Source organism: Ovis canadensis, chromosome 1 (genome assembly GCF_042477335.2).
Source record: "Ovis canadensis isolate MfBH-ARS-UI-01 breed Bighorn chromosome 1, ARS-UI_OviCan_v2, whole genome shotgun sequence".
Taxonomy (NCBI): Eukaryota; Metazoa; Chordata; class Mammalia; order Artiodactyla; family Bovidae; genus Ovis; species Ovis canadensis.
Window position 1 is genome coordinate 199332414 of NC_091245.1, and position 22688 is coordinate 199355101.

At 35.1% G+C, this 22688-nt stretch overlaps 1 protein-coding gene across 1 annotated transcript in view; it reads left to right on the forward strand.

Annotated features, from left to right (window-relative positions):
* The window catches only part of UTS2B (urotensin 2B), a 40434-nt gene extending 19703 nt beyond the window's left edge, over positions 1-20731 (forward strand). The window contains exons 5-6 of the mRNA XM_069557707.1: positions 8759-8853; positions 20314-20731. Coding sequence (XP_069413808.1) covers positions 8759-8853; positions 20314-20460 — 242 coding nt within the window. The 3' untranslated portion in view covers positions 20461-20731. The remainder of the gene's footprint in view (positions 1-8758; positions 8854-20313) is intronic.
* Positions 20732-22688: the final 1957 nt, after the last annotated feature.

Below are 22688 nucleotides of genomic sequence, written 5' to 3' on the forward strand. Positions count from 1 at the left end.
ATTTAAAAATTCATAAACAGAACAAGTTGAGTAATATACCTGTAGTGCTTTAAATAAACTTGTTAGGAGCCACTTGAATGTACATAAATATACAGTTGCTTAATAATGCCTGAATGTTTCTCCCATCTTTACATCTGCTGTGAACACAAGCATGATATTATTGTAAACAAAGATAAAATGTCTGTTTTCATCATCTCATGTTTATTAACTTTGGTGCAGTTGAATGATATTTAAGCACTTTTAAACTTTATGGGTAATGTTATTTAAAAAGTTTGATACTTTTTCCTTTTAGAGAAAGTTATTAATAGTTTTTCTTATAATTTGTTATTCTTAAAAATTTGCCTTAAGAAGTTTTATTCTGTAAAGTAAAGGTAGAATTCCCTAGATATTTTTTGTTTTTGTAGTCAGCGATTAACATCCCCCATGAAAAATTAGTTATGTAATCAACACCAAAATTCAGAAATCTCTATTCACTTCTACATGAAGCTTCACACAGGAACAAAGAGGAAGAAAAGATAATCTGTTTCTTTGAAACTAGATGAAAAGCCCCTTCAAGCTGGTAACTTTCAATGACATATAGCTGGATTTAGTAATACACAATACATTATACAAATTGATGAGATGACATCAGATTCTTAAGAGAAATTATGGCTTAATTTCCTGATATGTTAAACAAATATCTTATTTTAAACTAGAATACTGCTCACGATTGTTGTACTCTATATAAAGTAGCTGTAGAAATTAAAATATGAAATCAAATAGTTACAAATAGAGAAAACATTTTTCTTTTTTTCTTCACATGCTTCTGGTGTATATGCTATGAGACAAATGCATTACACATTAGAACAAAGTGTAAATCAATATATTGTGGCTTCTTACTTTAGTTAAAATGGAAGCCCATAAGCATGATTGTGAATTTAAAAATTAAAGAAGATAGGAAATCAATTTGTTTAATCCAACTTTAAATCTTTGCCATGAGAAATTTTCAGGGACGCTAGGTTTTAATACCTTTTGTCAAAGCGTGAAGCAGCAGCTCCCCGTTGGACTGGAATAGAGTGGAGTGTTAATCACTCAGTCATGCCCAACTCTTTGTGACCCTATGGACCGTAGCCTGCCAGTCTCCTCTGTCCATGGAATTCTCCAGGCAAGAATACTGGAGTGGGTAGCCATTCCCTTCTCCAGGAGATCTTCCTGACCCAGGGATTGAACCCAGGTCTTCTGCATTGCAGGCAGAGTCTGACAAATATCCAAATGAAAGAAAAATGAAAGAGTTGCTAAGGAATAGGATACATTTTTATAAATCATCACAAAGTTGGGCAAGATAAATTATAACTTAAATAATTTTTTCAGATAGTAAGTCCTACAGGATCTTTGTGTACCACTGCTAAATTTCTAGTGCAAGAGGATGAACAGAAATCAAAAAAATCTGTGAGCTTTCTCAAAATTTACTCTTCTTTGCTAAGATTCCTCTATTACAATTCAAAGGATAATTCATTTTCAGTTTTTTTTTTCCTAAATTAAATGTAAAGATTTTCAGCAGTTAGAAAATTTCTCCCCTAAAGAAACTACATACAAAATCACTTTGTGTACAATGCCAACTATATATGCTCATTTCTGTGTTGTGTTTGAGTTTATTTTATTCTTTGGATGGTATGTTGATTTATTTTTAGTTAAGATCAACAACTACTCACTTCTCTTCTTCCAGTGTAACTGAACCTTCTCATTACACTCTTCCTTTTTAGCTAAAATAAACCTTTCTCTACTGGTCAATTTTTTCTTTTTTTTTTTTTTCCCTCACATATCAGCTCTGCTTGACAGTGATTACTAGAGTTTAAAGAAGTGTTAGAGGCTTTTTAAACTTCTGCTAATTTATGCTAAATCTCTTGTTCAAGTGATAAATTCCCTGTATGTACAATGTGCAATGGATTTATGCACTTAAATTACAGCAACAGTGCAGTTTTTGCTGAGGACGGCTTTCCAGAATACCAAACCTTGTGCTTTCACAGGAGAATTAAAAATAATTTGAATCATTTTAAAGAAATCATTCTCAAATATATTATACTCTTCAATGCTTTATTAAACACAATATATGAAACAGATTAAATGGATTCATAGATGGGTGGTTAACATTAAGAAGACTGCTTATTGTAACATGCTAAAATGTACTGTGCTTCAATTAGGTGAATTGAACTGGCCCCAAGAGCTCTGGTGGTTTCCTATTTGACTTCCCCCACAATTTCATCTATTATTTCTGTAAATAGCTCTCCTAATCAGCCACCACTACTCTTAATTAACTGTAAGTTATAACTTAGAGAAATGGAAAGTTGTTAGGGGACGCAAGATAGCCAAACTCAGCAAATGAATAATATTCTTCGATTCCTGATTCTAAGTCAGTGTGCTCTGACCTGCAGTGTTTCTCAATTTATTGGGAGAATAAATTTTATGGGCTTAATTACCGCTGTTTTTTCTTGTTCAGAGAGTTTTTCTCTCATATCTGGAACTGGGATTGTGTTTTATTTGGTTGAACCGAATTGACATTTGAATGTAAAAGAAGCCTAATTTCATAATCATTACCCAAGAGGCTCACAGACAAAAGATAAGAGAGGAGTAAAAGTCTTCAAGAGAAAATACACAGCATCGTCTTTCCTTGTTCCCCAGTGATGATCGAATGGATTGTACCTAAATTCTACTGAAATAAATCAGTCAGTCTTTAGTTATTATCCCTCAATTTCATATATGTAAACGGTAAAGGCACACAGAAACCATTTCACTGTATTGTGTTCCTTAGAAAAGTAATGTTTGGGGTATAGTAACCATTCATGAATACCTATAATATATATTTTAAAAATATCCATGCATTGAAATTATCTGCACAATTTAATTGAAGTTATAACAATACTGTGATGTGATGAACAGAAGTTCAAGCTCTGGAAAGGATGACAGAAGTTTCCTTAGAAGTTTAATCATTAAGGAGTGTGAAGAACTTCACCAAAATATCTTCCATGTTTCTGTGACATTTCACCCAAGGAAGTTGTGTCTGCAAAAATGAAAGTTGAAAATGTTACAGCTAATGAGACCTCTGCATAAGGGGAAATCCATCAACTTGAATTGAGAAGAGCTAAAACTTTAATTACATGAGGTTTCATTATAGCTTTTTTTAAACTGCCATGTCTTTTATTGCAGAGACAATAATGCAAAACGATAATTTCAGATAAAAATTTATTAAAAGTGTATTTTAAATATAACAAGTAGGTGCTTATGCTGAAACCACACCTTCTTTCTTCTCCTACCTTTATTTCTTTTGAGTTTCCAATTTTAGGTCAAAGGATGTTGCCGTTACAAGGGAAAGATAAATAAAATTTGATTACTACTTTCTGTTTATTGTTAACATGTTGATAATTGTATATTTTGCTCTTTTTAAAGGATCCAAATATATTCTGGTATTTAAACATATTTCTGTTATTTGAGAGGTATGTTGCTTATATGAATGATAGTATATCAATATTGTTCTAAAGTAGAAATTGTCGTTATAATGCAACAACGTATGTTTTACATTTTTAAAAGTCTTAAGGTACTGTGGCAGCAAGGGGTAGCACAGTTAATGATCATATTTACCACATTTCATTAAGTTGGTATCCTGTTTCAACAGCAGAGTCTCAGAACTTTGCTAACTGCAGCTAGAGAAGCTACAATGCCTTACCACTCTGAATTTGAGTTGCTTAGAACTGAAACCTATTAAAAACTCAAAACTTTGGTCCAATATATTAACAATTTGAGGAGGACATTGTGTAAAAAGCAGATTAGCATCCTTTCTAAAATGTGTATCAGGAAGAGACAAACATTTATTCTGGAAACTATGTAACACACAGCAGCTGTATCTAGACTTGACCTCAAACCAAGAAAAACTTCCATGTTAGTACCAGTTTCATTATTAGTGTGATGACTTACAGTGAAACCCAGAAGGTGAAAACCCACAAATAAAACTGCCCCAAAAGAGTGTATATCAGCTCCCACAGCAGTGAAACAAAGATTTTCATAAAGTCTGAGATACTATTTCTGTTTGTTTAAGAGATGGATAATCAGTGAAGTCAGCAATAACAATTTAGCACACAGATCTTATGGGCTATGAAGAGAATGTTGGCTTATAAGTCCAGAGGCTGGGACCTGGAGCTTGCTTTGTCTAAAAGTGTGTAAAATTTTAGGCAAATCAGATTCCTCTCAAAACCTGTGTTCTCATTCATTTACAAAAATGATTTAGGTTGAAGGAGACTTTATATTCTTGAATCTCAAATGATTTCATTGCATTATTATGTGAAAATTATTTAATTATTCATGTTATCTATTAAATGATTCACATATTACATCTCCTGTTTAATTCAAAGGAATATTGTGACAATAAGAAATAACAGCAAAAATAATTTTGAAAAGTTAAATGGAAATTAAAAACATATTTTGATAGCCTTTATTATTCTTAGAATATAAAAACATGAAACTTTACACGAGGAAGTCAAAAAATGTCTGAGAAATCTTGGTGATAGTGGCAGGAAGTAAAGAATAGAAACTATGGTTGAGCAGGTGAACCCCCAATGATTGAAGAAAGGGAAAGAGAAAAATGTATGATATTAAACTCTTTTCTCAACATATTTTTACGATGTTACTATCTTTAGGTTTTAATAATAAGGGCAGTTTTGGGGATCTTCCCTAACCAGGGATTGAACCTCGGTCTCCTTCATTGCAGGCAGATAATTTACCAACTAGGGAACCCTTTGATGCTCTATAAAATCTGTTAAGTAAAGGACATAATATATTAATTTGGATTTCACATAGCAATGATTCAGGAAACATTAATTCAACTCCCTTTTCATAGTTTAATAACTCTGGAGTTTTTATGGTCTAAAACATATGTAAAATTTATAGGAAAAATGAACTTCTTATATGATTTTTATGTCATACGTGTGTTTTGGTTAAATTCAGAAATATTAAAATGGGTGATAACCCAGAGTTGCAAAGGTGATGGGATATATGTGGAAACCAACTGAATTTAATTATTTTAATCTCAGTGTCATAACATTCTCAATACATCAAGAAACTGCAAGGTTGTGGCCCCAATTTCTAGGAGTTACTTAACTTTTAATAGCAATTAGTTCCTACTCAAATATAATGTGTTGATTTTTTAACATCCCTGAAGAGTAACCACTCTTAGTATATCTCTAGAAATAAAAAAAATTCAACTTGCGTTTTGAAGATGGTGCTGCTCAAAAGGCAGTGTCATTGGTTATTTTCAGTAAGTCCTCCTATAGTTATGGACATTCAGTAACCTTGCCACTTCACTGACCAATGATTCCATAGAGGGAAAAATTATTTTAATTGCCATTCTGTGAATGAGATAGTTGAGGTAAAATACTGATTTTTCATTGTGGTTGAGAGTATTTGATGAGGAGGCAAAACAGCATGACAAATTAAGAGGGTCAAGGCTAATGTGGTGCTTCTGGGCCTCTTCATCATTGGTCTGAGGATTATTTTGAGAAAAGCAAAAAGCAGAGCTTTCTCTCTGTAGTCTGAAATTGTCAAAACAATTCTGAGCTGTTTTAATATGTTTGGGAGAAAGAATGCACCCTCTCTGTAAGCCTTATTGGGAGTGCCTAGATTGTGTGTCCAAAAAATATTTACCATTTAAAACATATAATATGTATAATTAAATACATTTAAAATATAAGCTAATGACTTAAGCTTTCTGGAATTGAATTCTACTTGTATCATTGAGTTAATTAATATAAGCTTTCCACTTACTTGTACAATAATAATAATTATTATTGAGTACTTAGTTATGTCTGGCACAATTCTAGGTACTTCAGTTCAGTTCAGTTCAGTCGCTCAGTCGTGTCTGACTCTTTGCGACCCCATGAATCACAGCACGTCAGGCCTCCCTGTCCATCACCGACTCCCAGAGTTCACTCAGATTCACGTCCATCGAGTCAGTGATGCCATCCAGCCATCTTAGTGTATACCAATTCATTTATCCTTAGGACAATGCAATCTGGTTGAAATTATTATTATCCTCATTTTATGAAGGAGGACTTCAGACTTTAAGCAAGTTGCCACAGCTAATAGATAGATGATCCAGGATATGACCCATAAAACCGGACCTGTCCACCTGGTATTTTACCCCTTATACTGTACTACTTTTCAAGATATTGGAATAGTAATAGTACTTACTTTATGGAACATGATGAGTAAATAAAACTAAGTATAGGGCTCAGCATAGAGTTAATTTTCAGAACTGTAATATAAGCTCTTATCACTTGCACATATTGTGTGTCTAATATAATTTAGAATTAGTACAGGCATCTAATTTAATCTTCACAACACCCTTAATGTTATCTAAATGCACAAGCTGCAGGGAAATAAGTTATCTTGATGGAAATGAGGTAATGAATGACAGAACCAAGATTTGGATTACATGTCCTGATTTCATGCCTGATACCCTTTCTGCTATATCACTTTCTCTCCTGGTTCATGATGATAATTGGGTAGTTTAGTTATGAGCAACAAGATGGTGTATATCACCAGAATGTGTCTTCTTAATAATAGAGGGATTGCTATGTGTTTATTTATATTTATGAAAATGGTTTGTTGATAATTATAACTTTAATCTGTTTGCATATTAATACTCAATATGCAAGTTTGTGAGAATAAGTCTTCTTTTTAGGGCAAAGTAGATCTAGGTATTGTTTTTTAATGTCATTTAAATTATTTAACATCAATATACTAATCAAGTACAGAAATGTTTGAAAGACAGTTTATAAGCCAAGAGATCCAAAGGGGGATTTATAAACCAAGATGGATCAATTAGCCCACTGTGAAATATTAATCAAAGCCTGCAGGTATTGTTATTTCTTCAAATTTTACTCACGACTGGAATCCATTAGCCTCTGGAATTTGAAAGCCGGTTTCTTCCAATTCGATCCATAGGGATACCAAATCGCCTTTTTGGATGATCTACTACTTTCCTGAAATAAACCAAAAATAACATATTTAAGCTAATGTCCAATTAGTTTTGCTCTTTTATTTCCCGCAGATCTGGGGGCTTTCTTCCGGAGTAGGAATGACTAGCAGTTCTTATTCATCAGCACCCAGTATGTGTCAGACACTGTCTCTTATCTTTCGGACATCTGTTGAAGTAGGTGTGCCCACTTCCATTTTACATCTGAGGACACCGAGGTTTAGAGAAATTAAATGACTTTTCCAAAATAAATAGCCAGACGAAAAACAAGATCTTACCAGCATACCAATCTGATAAGTGCTTAGTTTGGGTAAGTCCCTTTCCCCTCTTCAGATTTTGGTGTGTTCCTCGGTCACTTGAGGGAGGTTGCACCAGGTCAGTGGTTTTCCCTAACCTCTTCCTTTCAATGGTTTTCCTGGGGAAGGATGGTGGTGGAAGAGGAACAGATGCTGAAGCCAAGACTGGATGTGGAGTAAGTATGCCCCTCAGGTCTTCACTCAGATTTTACCTAGAGAAGCTTCGTGTGTGATAGTCTATATTTGTTATATATGTTCAAATATTGTTTTTGGGGAAAAAAAAACTTCATTATTAAAATAAAGTTAAAAAATTCTACAAGAGGCCTTACAGTTTGTGTGTTTTAGGAATTATCTCTTAAAAAAAACACATTTTAATTTGATTTGTTATTGTCATTACTTAGTTCTATCAAGTCAAAATGCTAACAGGAAAGGTCCCAGAGCTGTGAATGAATAACTTTCACTGGCCTTGGATTTTAAAGAAGTTTTTATATTCTTAAGAAAGATAGAAATAGGGAGAAACTAAGAAAGCCATGTAAGTAAGTGACTTGTCTCACAGCTGAGGGGAATTGACTTAACAGATTTGTTGGACTTTTTATTGACATAATATGCATACAGAAAATAGGATATTTTGTAAGTGAACAATATGAGGTATATACAGATTATAAACACAATTACTACCCAGATCAAGAAATAGAACATTACTAGCAATCAAATATTTTTGAATAGGAAAGAGTCTTAAAGTTAATTCTTGCACCAAACGTAAGAATATCAACTCCAATTTTTGATCAGCGATGTTACAGCTTATCACTTGAAAATCTCGATGAGGAAGATCTAATTGCCACTCAAGGCAACTTCGTCAATATTCAACAGCTTAAAGAGTTTCGAGATTTGTTTCAGAGCATTTTCAACGGTTTTTTTTTTGTTTGTTTGTTTTTTCTAATTACTTGCATTATATTGTCAGTATTGACTACATAATTTAAGCATGAAAACTACATCATCTGCAAAGGCTTCCCAGGTGGAAAAGTGGTAGAGAATTCAAATGCCAGTATAAGAGATGCAAGAGACATGGGTTCAGTCCCTGGGTTGGGAAGATCCCCTGGAGGAGGAAATGCCAACCCACTCCAGTATTCTTGCCTGGAAAATTCCATGGACAGAGGAGCCTGGCAGGCTGCAGTCAATGGCGTCTCAAAGAGTCAGACTCAACTGAGTGACTGAATAAGACAATATACTGCACTTCTGACCTAAACAGTTGCAAGATAATACATAAATTTGTGGGTTTTTAAACCCAGATGTTTGTGTTAATTCATTACCACAGCAATAAAAAACTGATGTTTGTTTGTATGATTTAGGATTGATGTCTGAGTGTATTACAGCTAATACCTAAAAACATGAAGCATATGTGATTTTTATTCCTTGAGTCCTCAAATTCCTTCATGAACAACTCCCATTATAATTCCAGAGAAGAGAGAAGGTAGAAGCCATCCTGGGATAGAGAAGAATGCTCTGGGGAAATCCCAGACAATAGAAGAGGAACTGAGAAACCAGCACTTCCAGGTGTTTAAAAGACTGATGAGAAGAGAAAGGAAATGGCAGCTGGGAAAAGAGTAGTGGCCCACACGTGAACTGACCTCTGAAAGCTTCTGTGGAGTGGATAGTGTCACCAGAAATATATCCTTTTACTTTTTTAGAGAAGTGTGATGGTTTCAGGGCTTCCCTGGTGGCTCAGTGGTAACAAATCTGCCTGCCAATGCAGAAGATGCAAGAGGGGTGGGTTCGATCCCTGGGTGGGGAAGATCCCCTGGAGTTGGAAATGGCAACCCACTCCAGTATTCTTGCCTGGAGAATTCCATGGACAGAGGAGCCTGGCGGGCTGAAGTCCATGGGGCCTTAGAGTCAGACACGAATGATCACAGCACAGCACAATGCAATAGCATGATGGTTTGGTTTCATGCATTATCATAAATTAGAACAGAATATGTATGGGTCCGTATTACCGATATATATTTTCAAAAGTGAAAGTAAAATAAATGAAAATAGCATCTTTTTTCTTTCTGTACTACAGTTAATCTACTTTTCCTGCTCAAGTAGATGGGAGAGCACTACAGGCTTTCCTGGTGGCTCAGACAGTAAAGAGCCTGCCTGCAATGCAGGAGACCCAGGTTTGATCCCTAGGTCAGGAGGATTCCCTGGAGAAGAAAATGGCTACCCACTCCAGTATTCTTGCCTGGAAAATCACACGGAAGGAGGACCCTGGCGAACTACACTCCATAGGGTCACAAAGAAACGCTACTGAGCTATTAAAACACACAATGGTGTGATAAAAAGAAAATAAACTCTTTCTCCTTCCATCTTCCCTCATTCCCTGTTCTTTCTTTCCCTTCTTTTCCCCAGATTTGATCCAAAAAGTATTAGAAATCAGGAGATATTAACTTGTATTCTATTTATTTCTTCTACTTACAAAAAATGAGAATAGCTAAGTCAAATAATTTCTATACACTTTTCTATCAATTCAGAAGCAAAATGGCAAGCTAACATTTATCTTAACATTTTTGCTGATATGAAATATATATAACAATACTACACTCTTCAGCACATGCACTGACATGAATACAGAGTGTGTGAAACTTAAATGCTAACACAGAAAAATATTCTTAAGACCAAAAGGGAAAACCGTACCTTCTAACTATCTAGTCCCTCTTGTGACAAAATAATGGAATGACATGGCTTATATATTCATTGAAAACAGTCCATCTTTTCCATTCTAAAATATTCTGAAAGTAGTTTAAGGATACAGAATATAGAGCAAAGTAATATAATGAGGATGGATTATTTTAAATATAACTTTAAACTTCACACTAAAATATAGACAGCCTAAGTCATTTATATTCTTTGATAATTCAATTTCTAAAGATGTTCACCATTCTAAAACAACTGTTGGAAAGCTTGTATTTATACTTTTTGTTTAGAATCACACATATCTAAGAGTCTATAAATTTATCTGTTCAGTTTTAAAAAATGAAACAAACATCCTTATTGATAGCACCAAATTAAGAAATAAAATATTACCATTACTTAGAAGTCCTCAGTGTTCTTCCTCCCAAATTGATTCCCCCCCATAACTTGGTCACACAGGTAATCTGAAGGATGAATTTTTATCTAATAGTTCCCTTGATTTTCTTTATAATCTATATGTATTCTTCAAAACTCTCTTGGTTAGTTCAGATGGTTCTAGGATTTTATTTGAAAGAAATGATCCGTGAATTCCTCTTGATTTCTTTCAAAAAATGTGTTTCATGTTTTCAGATTTGTCCATGTTGACGTGTGTATAGTTTTTTATGTTCACTGTTGTATAGTATTTCATTGTATGGATAATGAATATGTAACAGCTTATTAATACATTTTACTGATAGTAATTTGAGGTATTTCCTTTTTTGTTGTTATTGTTATGTACTGTTCAGCTAATTTTTTTCATTTACATGCCTGTAATGCACATTTGAGGATTTCTCATAGTAAATTTTTAGTAGAATTGCTAGCTATTCTTATACTTAATTTTATTACATAATGCCACACTGTTTTTCAAATTGGTACCTATTTACACACCAGAGAGCAGTGTATGACAATTTCTATTGTTTCAAATCTATGGCAACCTTTGCTTTGTGGACTTTTAATTTTGCCGGTAAATTTATATCTGTAATTATTGATGAAGTTATACTGTAATTTTCTTTTCTTACTCTTTTTACTTACTTTACTCTTACTCTTTTACACCCATGATTTTGGTGTCCAAATAATGCTATTCTCAAGAAATGAATTGAGAACTATACCTTCTTTCTTAGGTATTATTTTGTTATTTATTTAATTGTTTCATGCTCTGAGACTATGTTCTATATGATAACCAAGCCTTTAAAAATGTTAAGGCTTATTTTGTGAACAGATACTTATTTAATTTTAACAGTCGTTTCATGTGAACTTAATCATTTTTTCTCACCAATTGTAGGATACACAACTTTTATTGATTCTGCTTAAAGTTTTGAGTTTCAAAACGAAAAACTTAGGAATTAAGTTTAGTGTGGAGAGTGTTCTCACAAAACAATGATTTACCACTACATCTTAAAAAGACAATAAAATATCTGGACTCTTTCAAGGAGGGCATATGACTCCACCAACATTGAGTAACAGCAAAAAGGGAAAATACAGTAATGGCTAAGAGAGGATGCTCATTTAAATAGTTCAGTAATTGGGACTTCCCTGGCAGTCCAGTGGTTAAGACTCCGAGGTTCCACTTAGCTCCCTGGTGGGAGAACTAAGACCCTGCATGCTGTGTAGTGTGGCCACATAAATAGTTCAATAGTTTAATAAAACAGAATTAAATATGTATACTTTAAAGTTTAGGTGCATATAGTAGCCATGCTCCAAGATAAACCCCCATAGTTCTACTATAATGCAGTCTCCTTCCACATTGAACAAGACGGACCTCTGTCATCAATAGCATATTGTGGAAATGATTTCTAGAGCTAAGTAATGAAAAATGCTGCAGCTTCTGCCTTGCTTTGTTGGATCTCTCACTCTAGGGGAAATCACTTGCCATCCTACAGTCCTTTAGAGAGGTTTACATGACAAGGAACTAAGGCTTCCTGCCAAGAGCTAGCAAGGGCCTGAGACTTCCTGCCATTAGCCTTGTGAGTGGGCCATTTTGGAAATGGATATCCCCAGACTCCATGCAGCCTTCAGATTATTGCAATCCTGGTCAGCTTCTTCACTGTAACCTTGGGACAGACCCTGAGCCAGAATCACTCAGGCAAACTTTTCCTAGATTTGTGATGCACAAAAACCGAGTGGGAACATAAATGTGCATTCTTGTCTTGCTGCTGCTGCCCAATCACTGAGTCATGTCCAACTCTTTTTGACCCCATGGACTGTAGCCACCAGGCACCTCTGTCCATGGGATTCCCTAGGCGAGAATACTGGAGTGGGTTGCCATTTCCTTATTGTCTTAAGCCGCTGTATTTGGGTAACTTGCTTGCATAGCAACAGATACCTAATACAGTAAGATTTAAAGAGCTGTGGGATTCCACAGGAGAAGAGATCATAGCCAAATTTGAGGGTTCCAGGAGGAGCTTATGGAATATATGAAAACACGGTGACCCCCGAGTCCTACAATCTTATTTATCACAATTTAAAATTATAGAATTGATAAATGATATAGGAAGTTAGATATAAATTTAAGAGCTTAGGAAAACTAATATATGAGATAGACTAATATGAAGGAGACTCAGCAAGGGCCTGTAAAAGATGAGAATGAATGAAAGGTTAAATTTAAATGGATTTTTAAATTGAAAAGAGACAATTGGGTTTTCAAATTCAAATTCCAGAATGTTCTGATGAAAGATCACACAAGTCTGAGTGTTGATGTAATTTTTTAGGGACCAATACATAATGCCCCCCCCTTTTTTTTCCTGAGTCCATCTTTAGACACAGTAGAAATGATATGAATGATCAATGCATAGAAGTCAAAACGTCATTTTGTTTAGGCTGAATGTAGAATAAGACTTCAATTTGCCTTTAAATGACTTTCCTACATTTTCTCTGAGGATTAGATAGATTTACACAATTAGTCCTAATTATCAAATAAAAACAAGAAGAAAGAGGATGAGCTGAACATGCTCAACTCTTCCTCCCAAATTAACCTGTCTGGTGCATGATTACTTCTCCTTGGGGAAAGAATGAATAAAGGATTAATGCTTGGGGTCAGTATTTTTCTAACTGGAGTTCCTCTACTTGGAAACATGAGGCTGGAAAATATGACTTAATAAATGGGATACGTTTGGAATGATGAAAGAAACTGCTACTTCATTAGCACACAGTTGACTTACGACTTTTGGAGTTCTACCTCAAAAGTGGTAATTCAATCTTAAGTAGATTCTATTAAATTTTTGATGATGGTGCTGACTAGGCATAATGTCAGCTTCTGAAATGTTATCCCCCAAACAGGCCCTATTAACAGGCATTCAGAAACAAACCAAGAGCTCTGGAATTAAATAGTGAGATTTAAAGGGTTCCAAATCAGACATGCATGATTTGGAAGCTACTGTAGATCTGTAGGACCAGGCGGAAAGGATTTTCATATACTTGGTTCATGAGCCTCTTTCAGGGACTAATGACACTTGGAATTTCTATCCAGCAAATGAATTTACGCAAAAATGTCTTCTATAATTTTCTTTTGTGGGGAGTGGATAATGTACATTTCAAAACCCATATATGGAATTAAGCATTATCCCTTTTGGGGGAAAGTTTTAAACCATCATGTATGAGTTAGGTTAGAAGTAAAAGGTAAAGGAACTTTTTTTTTTCATGGACCTGAGTTGGGGTATAAGAAGCAAGCAATAAAGAACAGGTTCAGGAATAGGTTAATTATATTGGGAAAAATGGCCCAAGTTCAATGATCAAGGGCATTTCTTATAGAACAGACAGGCTTTTGAATATAAAGAAGGAAACATGAAAATAGGGCATCACATTCTGAGTTCTTTCTCTGTGTTCTTCACTGTGGAATGGAGCCCATTCTGAACTATCTGCTTTGGATATTAACAATTGAAAGCTGGAAAGAAGTAAAAAATCATGGAGTAACTGGATTGGCCTTAATCTGTAGCATTGTTTTACAATGAATTAAAAAGGTGAAATCTTAGGATTTTTCACCTTTAATCTTTGGTCAAGAAGAGCAATTGTGTTTGAAAAATTGAAGTTGAAATTGCTATTCTCAATTTAATTTAAACTTTATCTCTGTCTTAGGATAGAAACATATATGTCATTGGTACAGTTTTTCCAAAATGATTTATTTAATGTAGTCATTCTTAGTGAATCTCACTTTTTCTGGCCTTGGACAAGTGCCTTATTCACACATACTTTAATTTCTTTATCATAAGCAGCTTATTTCTCTAGAAAGTCACTGGACTTGAGGTTCAAGAACCTGGTGTTCTAGCTAGATTATAGCCAGGAAGTCATTTTATATCTGTGAAAATATACCAATAAAAAGGGGATAATATTAGGAATTTAAAAAACTCAGTGTATTGGAATGTTAAAATGGGATTCTTTCTGTCATAGTTTTGGCTGTGGCGCAGAAAAACTGAGGGGGAAGAAAGGATTGCATTTCCTCTTGCATTCCAAAGTAGGGTGCTAGAGTTATGCAGCATTTGTAAAGAAGGTTGCTATAAACTACTTTTCCAAATTAAAAAAAAAAAAGATTGATACTGAATAGGTAAATAAGGAGAATTTCTCTGGAGCAAGTTATTGGAGAACAGGGACATTTCCCTCTTTTTTCATATGGAGAAAGGGCTTCAAGAAAATCTTGTTCTTCAGTCAGTCTCTATGCTTTGGCAGAGGAGCCTGGGGGGCTGCAGTTCATGGGTACGTAAAACAGTTGGACATGACCGAGCAACTAAACAACAACAAATACTCTTTAAAGCGGGGTAGACCTCATAGAACAGACTATGAAATCTAAAGGGCAGGAAGCTGTGAGAACTGGCTCAATTCCAGAGTGAAGAGACGGTTACATAAGCAACAGCTTTACTTTCAGTGACCAGAGTCAAGGATGTGGGTTTTCTGTGGAACAGATGTAGAGCAAGCATGTGGGTAGAGTTGGCCTAGGTTAATTATAAAAGGAAACTTCCCCTGCTTTTGGCCAGGGGTTATGGGTGATGTGGTCTCAGCAGGATGCTGGTGATGGTGGTGTCAAATGAAGAAACCAAGCGAATAGGATAAAGGTGAGGAGCAAAACTGATTTGCTGAAAGAGAAGCATTGCTGGAGGCAAGGGGGTTTATGTCAGTGTTCACAGTGGTTATGCAATGACCCCACAAAGACAGCCCAAGGTGAGGAGTCAGCTTTGAGCATTCACTGAGGGCAGAGAACATAAAAGTCAAGTCATGATAGTGTCAATAAAGTAAGACTTTTCTTTGCTTCTTTGCACCTTCTTCCCCAGTACTGGAGGAGACTTAAGACAGCCCAGAGTGGTAGGGGAAGGGGGGAGGGTAGACAGACACAAACCCTTTCCCACTGCAGCTTTCCAGCTAGAAAAGGAGAAACATTTTTAATACTTATAGTTTGGTCTAAGACTCTTGTTGAAGCTGCAATATTTTGTCCACCTGATGTGAAGAGATGACTCACTGGAAAAGACCCTGATACTGGGAAAGACTGAGAGCAAGAGGAGAAGCGGGTGACAGAGGATGAGATGGTTGGATGGCATCACCGACTTGATGGACATGAGTTTGAGCAAACTTAGGGAGATGGTGAAGGACAGGGAAACCTGGCATGCTGCAGTTCATGGGGTCACAAAGAGTCAGACAGGACTTAGTGACTGAACAACAGCTAAGACATATGAATAGTTATTTTAATTACTGAAATGATTGTTTTTCTAATAAAAGTGATCAGAAAATTTTTTGTTATTTCAATGTGACCCACAGAGTCATAGTACCTTTTTTTGTCTTTACCCAAAAGATAGAAATAACAACTCCTATTGAATGTGTTTGAATGCATGTGGATGAGGAATAAAGTTGCTTTTCTATTTATGTTCTATAAAGTCCTTCTCTTTCAATTAAGTGATTATAGAAACAATGTTAAAAGCAAAGTGTTTATTGACTTGACTCTATAGAAAGTATGTAACTGTGCTGAGTAACTTCCATTTGTTCTCCAGATACACCCTCTGCCTTTTCAGTCCAGGAAATTAACTTTTCTGGATCCCACAAACATTCCTGTACTCCCTGGGTTTGGTTTGGGGCAGGCAATGGGTAACCTTGGCATAAGAGACTGGAAGGAGAGAGGAAGTAAAATCAGGATACTTTTCCACTTGCTCCCTCCTTGCAAGATCACTTCCTCTTAACTGGAGGTCATAGCTTCTCCCAAGGAATCTAACTCTTCAAAGACCAGGTTCCTGGGCTATTGTGCCATACGATATGATTTGCCTCTCCAAGAATTTCATAGTCTTGCTGTATCTAAGCACTTCTCAAATTTTCCTGTTTCAAATGTCCTGCCTGTTTCCTGTGGAAACGCTGACTGACACCATGATGTTACTTCCCTTCCTGACCTCAAAATATTAATGGGAGAATTAGAACAATACAGCTGTGAAAATATTTACCCTGATTAAATTCAAATATAAAGAATTATTATTGTTAATATTTTACGAGGCATTTTCAGTTTTGTGTGAAGAAGAGCGAAAAACCACTTTTTAGAAAAATTCCAATATCTTCTAATGTTAAAGGTCATTCAAATAGTAGATGACCTAGAAGCTACTTCCTTTTATTTTTCATTAACTGAATGGCTTCTTCAGGCTTTAAACAAGTGAACTGAATGGAGAAAATATTGGATTTCAAAGCATAGTTGAGATAACCCTGCTCTGAGAATTAAAGTAACTTGCACATTCAATTGAAAATGAAGCTAGTGTCATAATCAGGTGGAATAAATATTAAATATAATATAAAATAGGAAACAATAGATGATTCTTTGCTTCATTTTATTATGATCTGACATAGACTTTGTCCTGTTTTTTTATGCTTGTTTTCTCTTTTATTTTTCTCTAGCTGTTCACTCATTCTTCCATTTCCATCTCTTATGGACCTTTCCAAAAGCAGATTTAAAATTTTTTATTTTCTGAATATTTTATAGTAACTGAAAATAAAATAATGCATTTCATATGCTTGAGACAGAGCTTTAAAATCTGGGGTAATGTACCAATTTGTCACAACATTGCTTCTGCTTTATGTTTATGATTTTTTTGGTTGCAAGGCAGGTGCAGTCTTATCTCCCTGACAGGGATAGAACCGGCACACTCTGCATTACAAAACATATTATTAACTACATTATTAACTATTGGACTGCCAAGGAAGTCCCAGATTCCCTGCATTGTTTCTGGTCATTTCTCTGTCTTCTCATATTTCCTGAAAATTGGCAGGTGGAACTCGAGGCAAGAATTTTCTTTTACAATTCTGTTATATAAGTAGTACTGAGTTAGTTCAACATAGGGCGTATCATGACTTGCTCTTTTTTCTCTTGTGATGCTAATAGAAAATTGACAATCATTGTCTAGAGCCATCACTTCTCTAGGGTTTGCAAAATGGAGACATTCTATCATTCTTCCTTCACTTATTACCTGGAATAATTATATAAAGGAGAATTTCGACCTCATCTACTATGTGTATTGTTTCTTCATTGCTTTAGCTGTACAAATTTTATAAAGAGAAAATTCCACCTTTTCTTCTTTGTGTTTGCAAGCAACTATTTGTTGTAATATCCTTTTATGCTCAGTTAATAGCCATGAAGCAATCAAAAACTTACTCTAAATTTTATATGCTCTCACTACTGTCCCTAAATTGCTTGATGTTTTGCTATATCTATATTGTCAGACTGCATAACTATAATATATGGCATTTTTTTGTTTTGCAACCATCATTACACTCTAATTCTAACGTTATGCTTGCACCAGTTCTTATGGGGGTAACTCTAGAGTCATTTTGACTGAACAAATTCATCTGGTAGCTTCCTCAGGAAGTACTACTCATGAGAACAATATTCCCTAATCTTTTAAACAGTTGTAATAGTTTACTTTTAGCCTTCAAATGTGAAATGCTGTTTAAATGAATATTAAATGTTCACCAATTTCCCTTTATTGCCTATAAATTGAGCTATGTTAGGTAGATTATTGGAGAAGACAATGGCCACCCACTCCAGTACTCTTGCCTGGAAAATCTCATGGACGGAGGAGCCTGGTAGGCTGCAGTCCATGGAGTCGCAAAGAGTCGGACACAACTGAATGACTTTACTTTTCGCTTTTCACTTTCATGCATTAGAGAAGGAAATGGCAACCCACTCCAGTGTTCTTGCCTGGAGAATCCAAGGGATGGGGGAGCCTGGTGGGTTGTCGTCTATGGGGTCACACAGAGTCGGACATGACTGAAGTGACTTAGCAGCAGGTAGATTATATCTCCTGATACCTTAAAGAAATTGTTATGATGAAACCTCCATGTAGATTCTATATATTTATATTTATGCAATATTATAAACTCATATACAAATTTTACATAAACATTTACATGTTCATTTTGAAATTATTTTGTAGACTGTGCTGCAAGATCCAGGAATCAGAGAAATTATGTTTATTAGAAGGCACAATCTTTTCTCCATTTATCCTTTGCTCTTCCATATTCTTCTTTATAAATTGCTTTTAAATGTATCTCTTCTTGCTTTGTGTTATAATTGGCTAAAAATATTTCTGCTTTTAATTGGCATGTGATTTATTTGAGGGACAGAGACTATATTTTTCTACCTTTTTCCACCATAGTACAACACAGTGCCTAGAACATAAGTGAAACTAACTTGTATTTTAAAAATTAAAATAGGATCTGAATTTCAAAATACAGGTGTGAAATTTTTGTCAAGTACATGTAGGATAAATCTAGTCCCAGAGTGATTTTATTTCCTAGTGTTGCTTTGAGAATCTTTCAGAACAGAAGCCTAACAATTACATCCTGAAAATCAAAGTGAAAGCAAAATCATTCACCAGGAACAAATGTGACAAGTCCTAGAATTCCAAGTGACCAAGTAAAACTGGACTAAAGGATGTGGAGATGGGTGCGGGAAGAAATGAGGTGTCAGTAAATGAAATTCTCCACAGGATTTCCTAAGGAGTTTGCTTTTCTCTTGTAAGCAATGGGAACTTTTTATGAAGTGTTAGATAATTCCTCTGGTAGTAAAAGATACAACTGGTGATCTAAAAAAGTGAGGATGTGGTGGAAGAAGAGATGAGGGAAGACTGGAGAAAGAAAAGGTGAAAAGATCAATTAGGCCAGAATTAAGAAAGTCTTCATGTGAAAGGCTAACTTGGAGATATTTAACATGTAAAACAAACAAAATTTAAAGAATTTAGTGAAAAACAAAGTGTTTCAAGTGAAGAAATTTCAAGTGAATCCTGTGAGCAAAAGGAATCCTGGGAGGAATCCTGTGATTCTAGTATATTCCCCAAATTCCAAACTATGGGAACTGGGTAGTCTCTTGGGCCACTACTAATATGAAGTGTCTAGCACTTTCATGAGTTGGAGAAGGAAATGGCAACCCACTCCAGTATTCTTGCCTGGAGAATCCCAGGGAGTGGGGAGCCTGGTGGGCTGCCATCTATGGGGTCGCATGGAGTTGGGCACGACTGAAGCGACTTAGCAGCAGCAGCAGCAGCAGCAACGCAAGGAATAGATTTTGAAGAGGTAGAAAATGAAGTAAGTTTGGAATGACGCGTTAAAGTGCTGACAATTGCTCACTGATTAAAGAGAGATTTAATTACTTTAATTTTATTATAATAATTAACAGTTTGCAAAGTTCTCATTTGATTTTTCTGGAGGTAAGTAATTATCCCCACTTTCCAGATAAATAAGCTGAGGATCACAGAGTGTAAGATCCTTATACAAATCACATGGCTAGAAATAATAAGAAATTTGACATAGACACATTTGTTTTGACTCTAGGTCCTGAGAGATCTTCACCACCTTCTTGGCATAAGAGAGGGGACTTATTCATATCATTTGGCAAGCTTTGTAACAAGGGTAAAAATAAAAATGAAATTCTAGTTACCTCTATTAAAGAGAAAACTTAATTCACTGGAACATTTATCTCACAGTATATACTTTTGCCCTTACCTCCCAAATGCTATTCGTCTTCAGTAATAATTACTTTATATCTATATGCAACAGAATCTTCAGAAAATATTTTGACAAAAATATTAGTGCATATTGTGCATATTAGTGGTGAATTCAATTTTAAGTACTTTGATAATTCAAAAATGGCAGTCATTTTGCTTCCCAAACTTTATTTCCAAAATGATGCCTTTAAACTCAGAAATGAGCTAAGACATTTTCAAGACATTCATTGTACTTTTTTCTAGGTAGAATTCTCCCTGTTTCTCAACCCAGTATGGAAGAATTAGAAAATGGAAATGTTCCTTCTCCAAGAATGCACTTACCTCTGTTTACCTTTATGACTTACAGAGCCAGCTGAGAGTCTGTCCAGGGGAGAACCAAACCCAGAGAAGCTTCTTTTCTTCTTTGTTTCAATCACATCATTCTCCAGAGACACAAGTTCGTCGAGAAGTAAGAGTTTTGCTGCCAGGTCAGTGGCCGACTTATCTTCTCTGACTGTGGGTGATGACTGAACACCTAAGATTCCAGAATCAAAGGCCTATTGGGCAAGAAAGGTGAGTCCATTCATTAAGAGAAAGAGTATACATACAATCATCTATCTACATTTGGATTTTACTATTTTTCAGCTCACATGTCATGAAACTTGGTTACTTACAGAGCTATGATCCAGAGAGAAAGACTTTTGAGGAGAAAAACACATAGGGTTGAAGTTTATCCAAAAGAAATGAAAATAACACACACACATACATACATACAAAGAAAGAAAGGATAAACTCCAGACCTGCCTCTGAAATTTAGTATATTAACTGTTCTTTCAGATTCTTTCCCAGTAACAACTGCTTTCTTATAACTCTAATAGCATTTTATCTATGCTTCTTCTATCTCTACAATTATTACATTTCCCCTTGTATTACATTAGCTAAAACATATGTATGTTGCATATTAGATTGTGAGTAACTTGAAGTCCAAGACTATGTCTAGTCAGCTTTATGTCTGTGCTAGTCAATCCCTATTTCAGTATTTTGCTCATTATTATTGCACTAATTAGTACATTTCTAATGAATATTTATTGAATGAATTCTGAAAAAAATATAAACCTCTTGCTCTTTTCTTTTCACTACTCATTTTTTCATTCAAACCACTAAACATCCACTATGCAGGTCCTGTATTTGATCGAAGAGATACAAAAATAAGAAAAATCCAATCTGTGCTTTGAGGGAGCTTACCATCTCTACTAGCGTGATTTACTAACAAATAACAATCAGTATCTACATCGAGTCAGAGCTATTTCAAGGACTTTATTGTCCCATGTCAAATTTCTTATTTGTTTATTTATACATATTGCCACTTTGTAGTCCATCCAAGTCATAAAAGTGTGTAAGTGTCTGGTTTATGAAGTCTATCTTCCTTCTCAGGCCCAATGACAGCATTTAAAAAAATGTTCCTATTAACAAGGAACATTCTGGAGTCATTCTGTGGTCCAGGGGATATAACTTCTTTCCTAAGAGTTTGAGGATATTTCCCTCTGAGAAGAAACATTAACTACAGCCCGACTATTGGTGTGAGCAGAACTTATCTTTTTTCACATCCTGTCTTTGTTTTTGAATTGTTTATCTCATTCTCTTTCTCTTCCGTTCATTTTTTTTTCCGCAATAAAATGAAAGAGTGGCACTTTCTAAACCTTTTCATCATCTATTCAAACATTTTTCTTTTGGAATACTTGCAGTCTGCCTCAAAGCTCTTGAGACTAATGGCCATTGAACTTCTTTCCTGAACAAGTCAAATCTGCTCTAAGTATGGCTAGTTATTCTTAGAAAACTCCTCTTGTCCTGCTCTTTCTGATTCCTATCAGGAGTGATTGATATCAGATCCTCTTGGCAGCAGAGGATGAGATGGTTAGATATAATCCCCAACTAAATGGACAAGAATTTGAACAAACTCTGAGAGATAGTGAAGGACAAGGGAGCCTCCTATGCTGTAGTTCATGGAGTCTCAAAGAATCAGATACGGCTCAGCAACTGAACAACAGCAACAACCTCTTCACTCAGTGCACACTCTGAATCCTCATATAATTTATTTGTCCCCTCTCTCTGTCTCTTTTCTATTCTGTCCTGAGTACTGCCACGAAGTAAATTATCTCCAAACACTACTTTCATCATATTAAAAAAAAAATTAAAGTCTGTATAACCCTTTGTTACTTACAATGCAAAGTCCAGAACTCCTTTTAAAAAATCTTAACTTCAATTACTTCCCTACATAAACTTGGAAGCATAGAAGCTAAAGAGGAAATACTCATGAGAAAGAAATAATGAAGATCAGGAGAAAAACCAAAGGGCAAAGTTAAGAGATCTTTTATTATCTCTCAGAAGGTCCTCCAAAAAATATGTGTTAATTCTTCCTACTGATATACATACAAAGTCAAGTTTTCTTTTTTTAAAATTTTTATTTTATTTATCTATTTTCAAGCTTTCTTTCTTTTTAAAGATATTCCTAATCCTCAGGAAAAAAGGCACAAACATTTTATAAAACTTGCCCTTCAGTAAAATGCATTTCAGATTCTCACTTCATGCTATTTAAGAAAGTACAAAGAATGCATATTTCTCTTAAGATCAAATGATCCAAGTTAACTTTTCTCTGTGTCAAGATGTCCTCACATTTCTTTTCCTTTGTAGTTTAGTATTGGCAACAAGAAAATATTTGTAGAGTGATAAAATTTTGGCCAA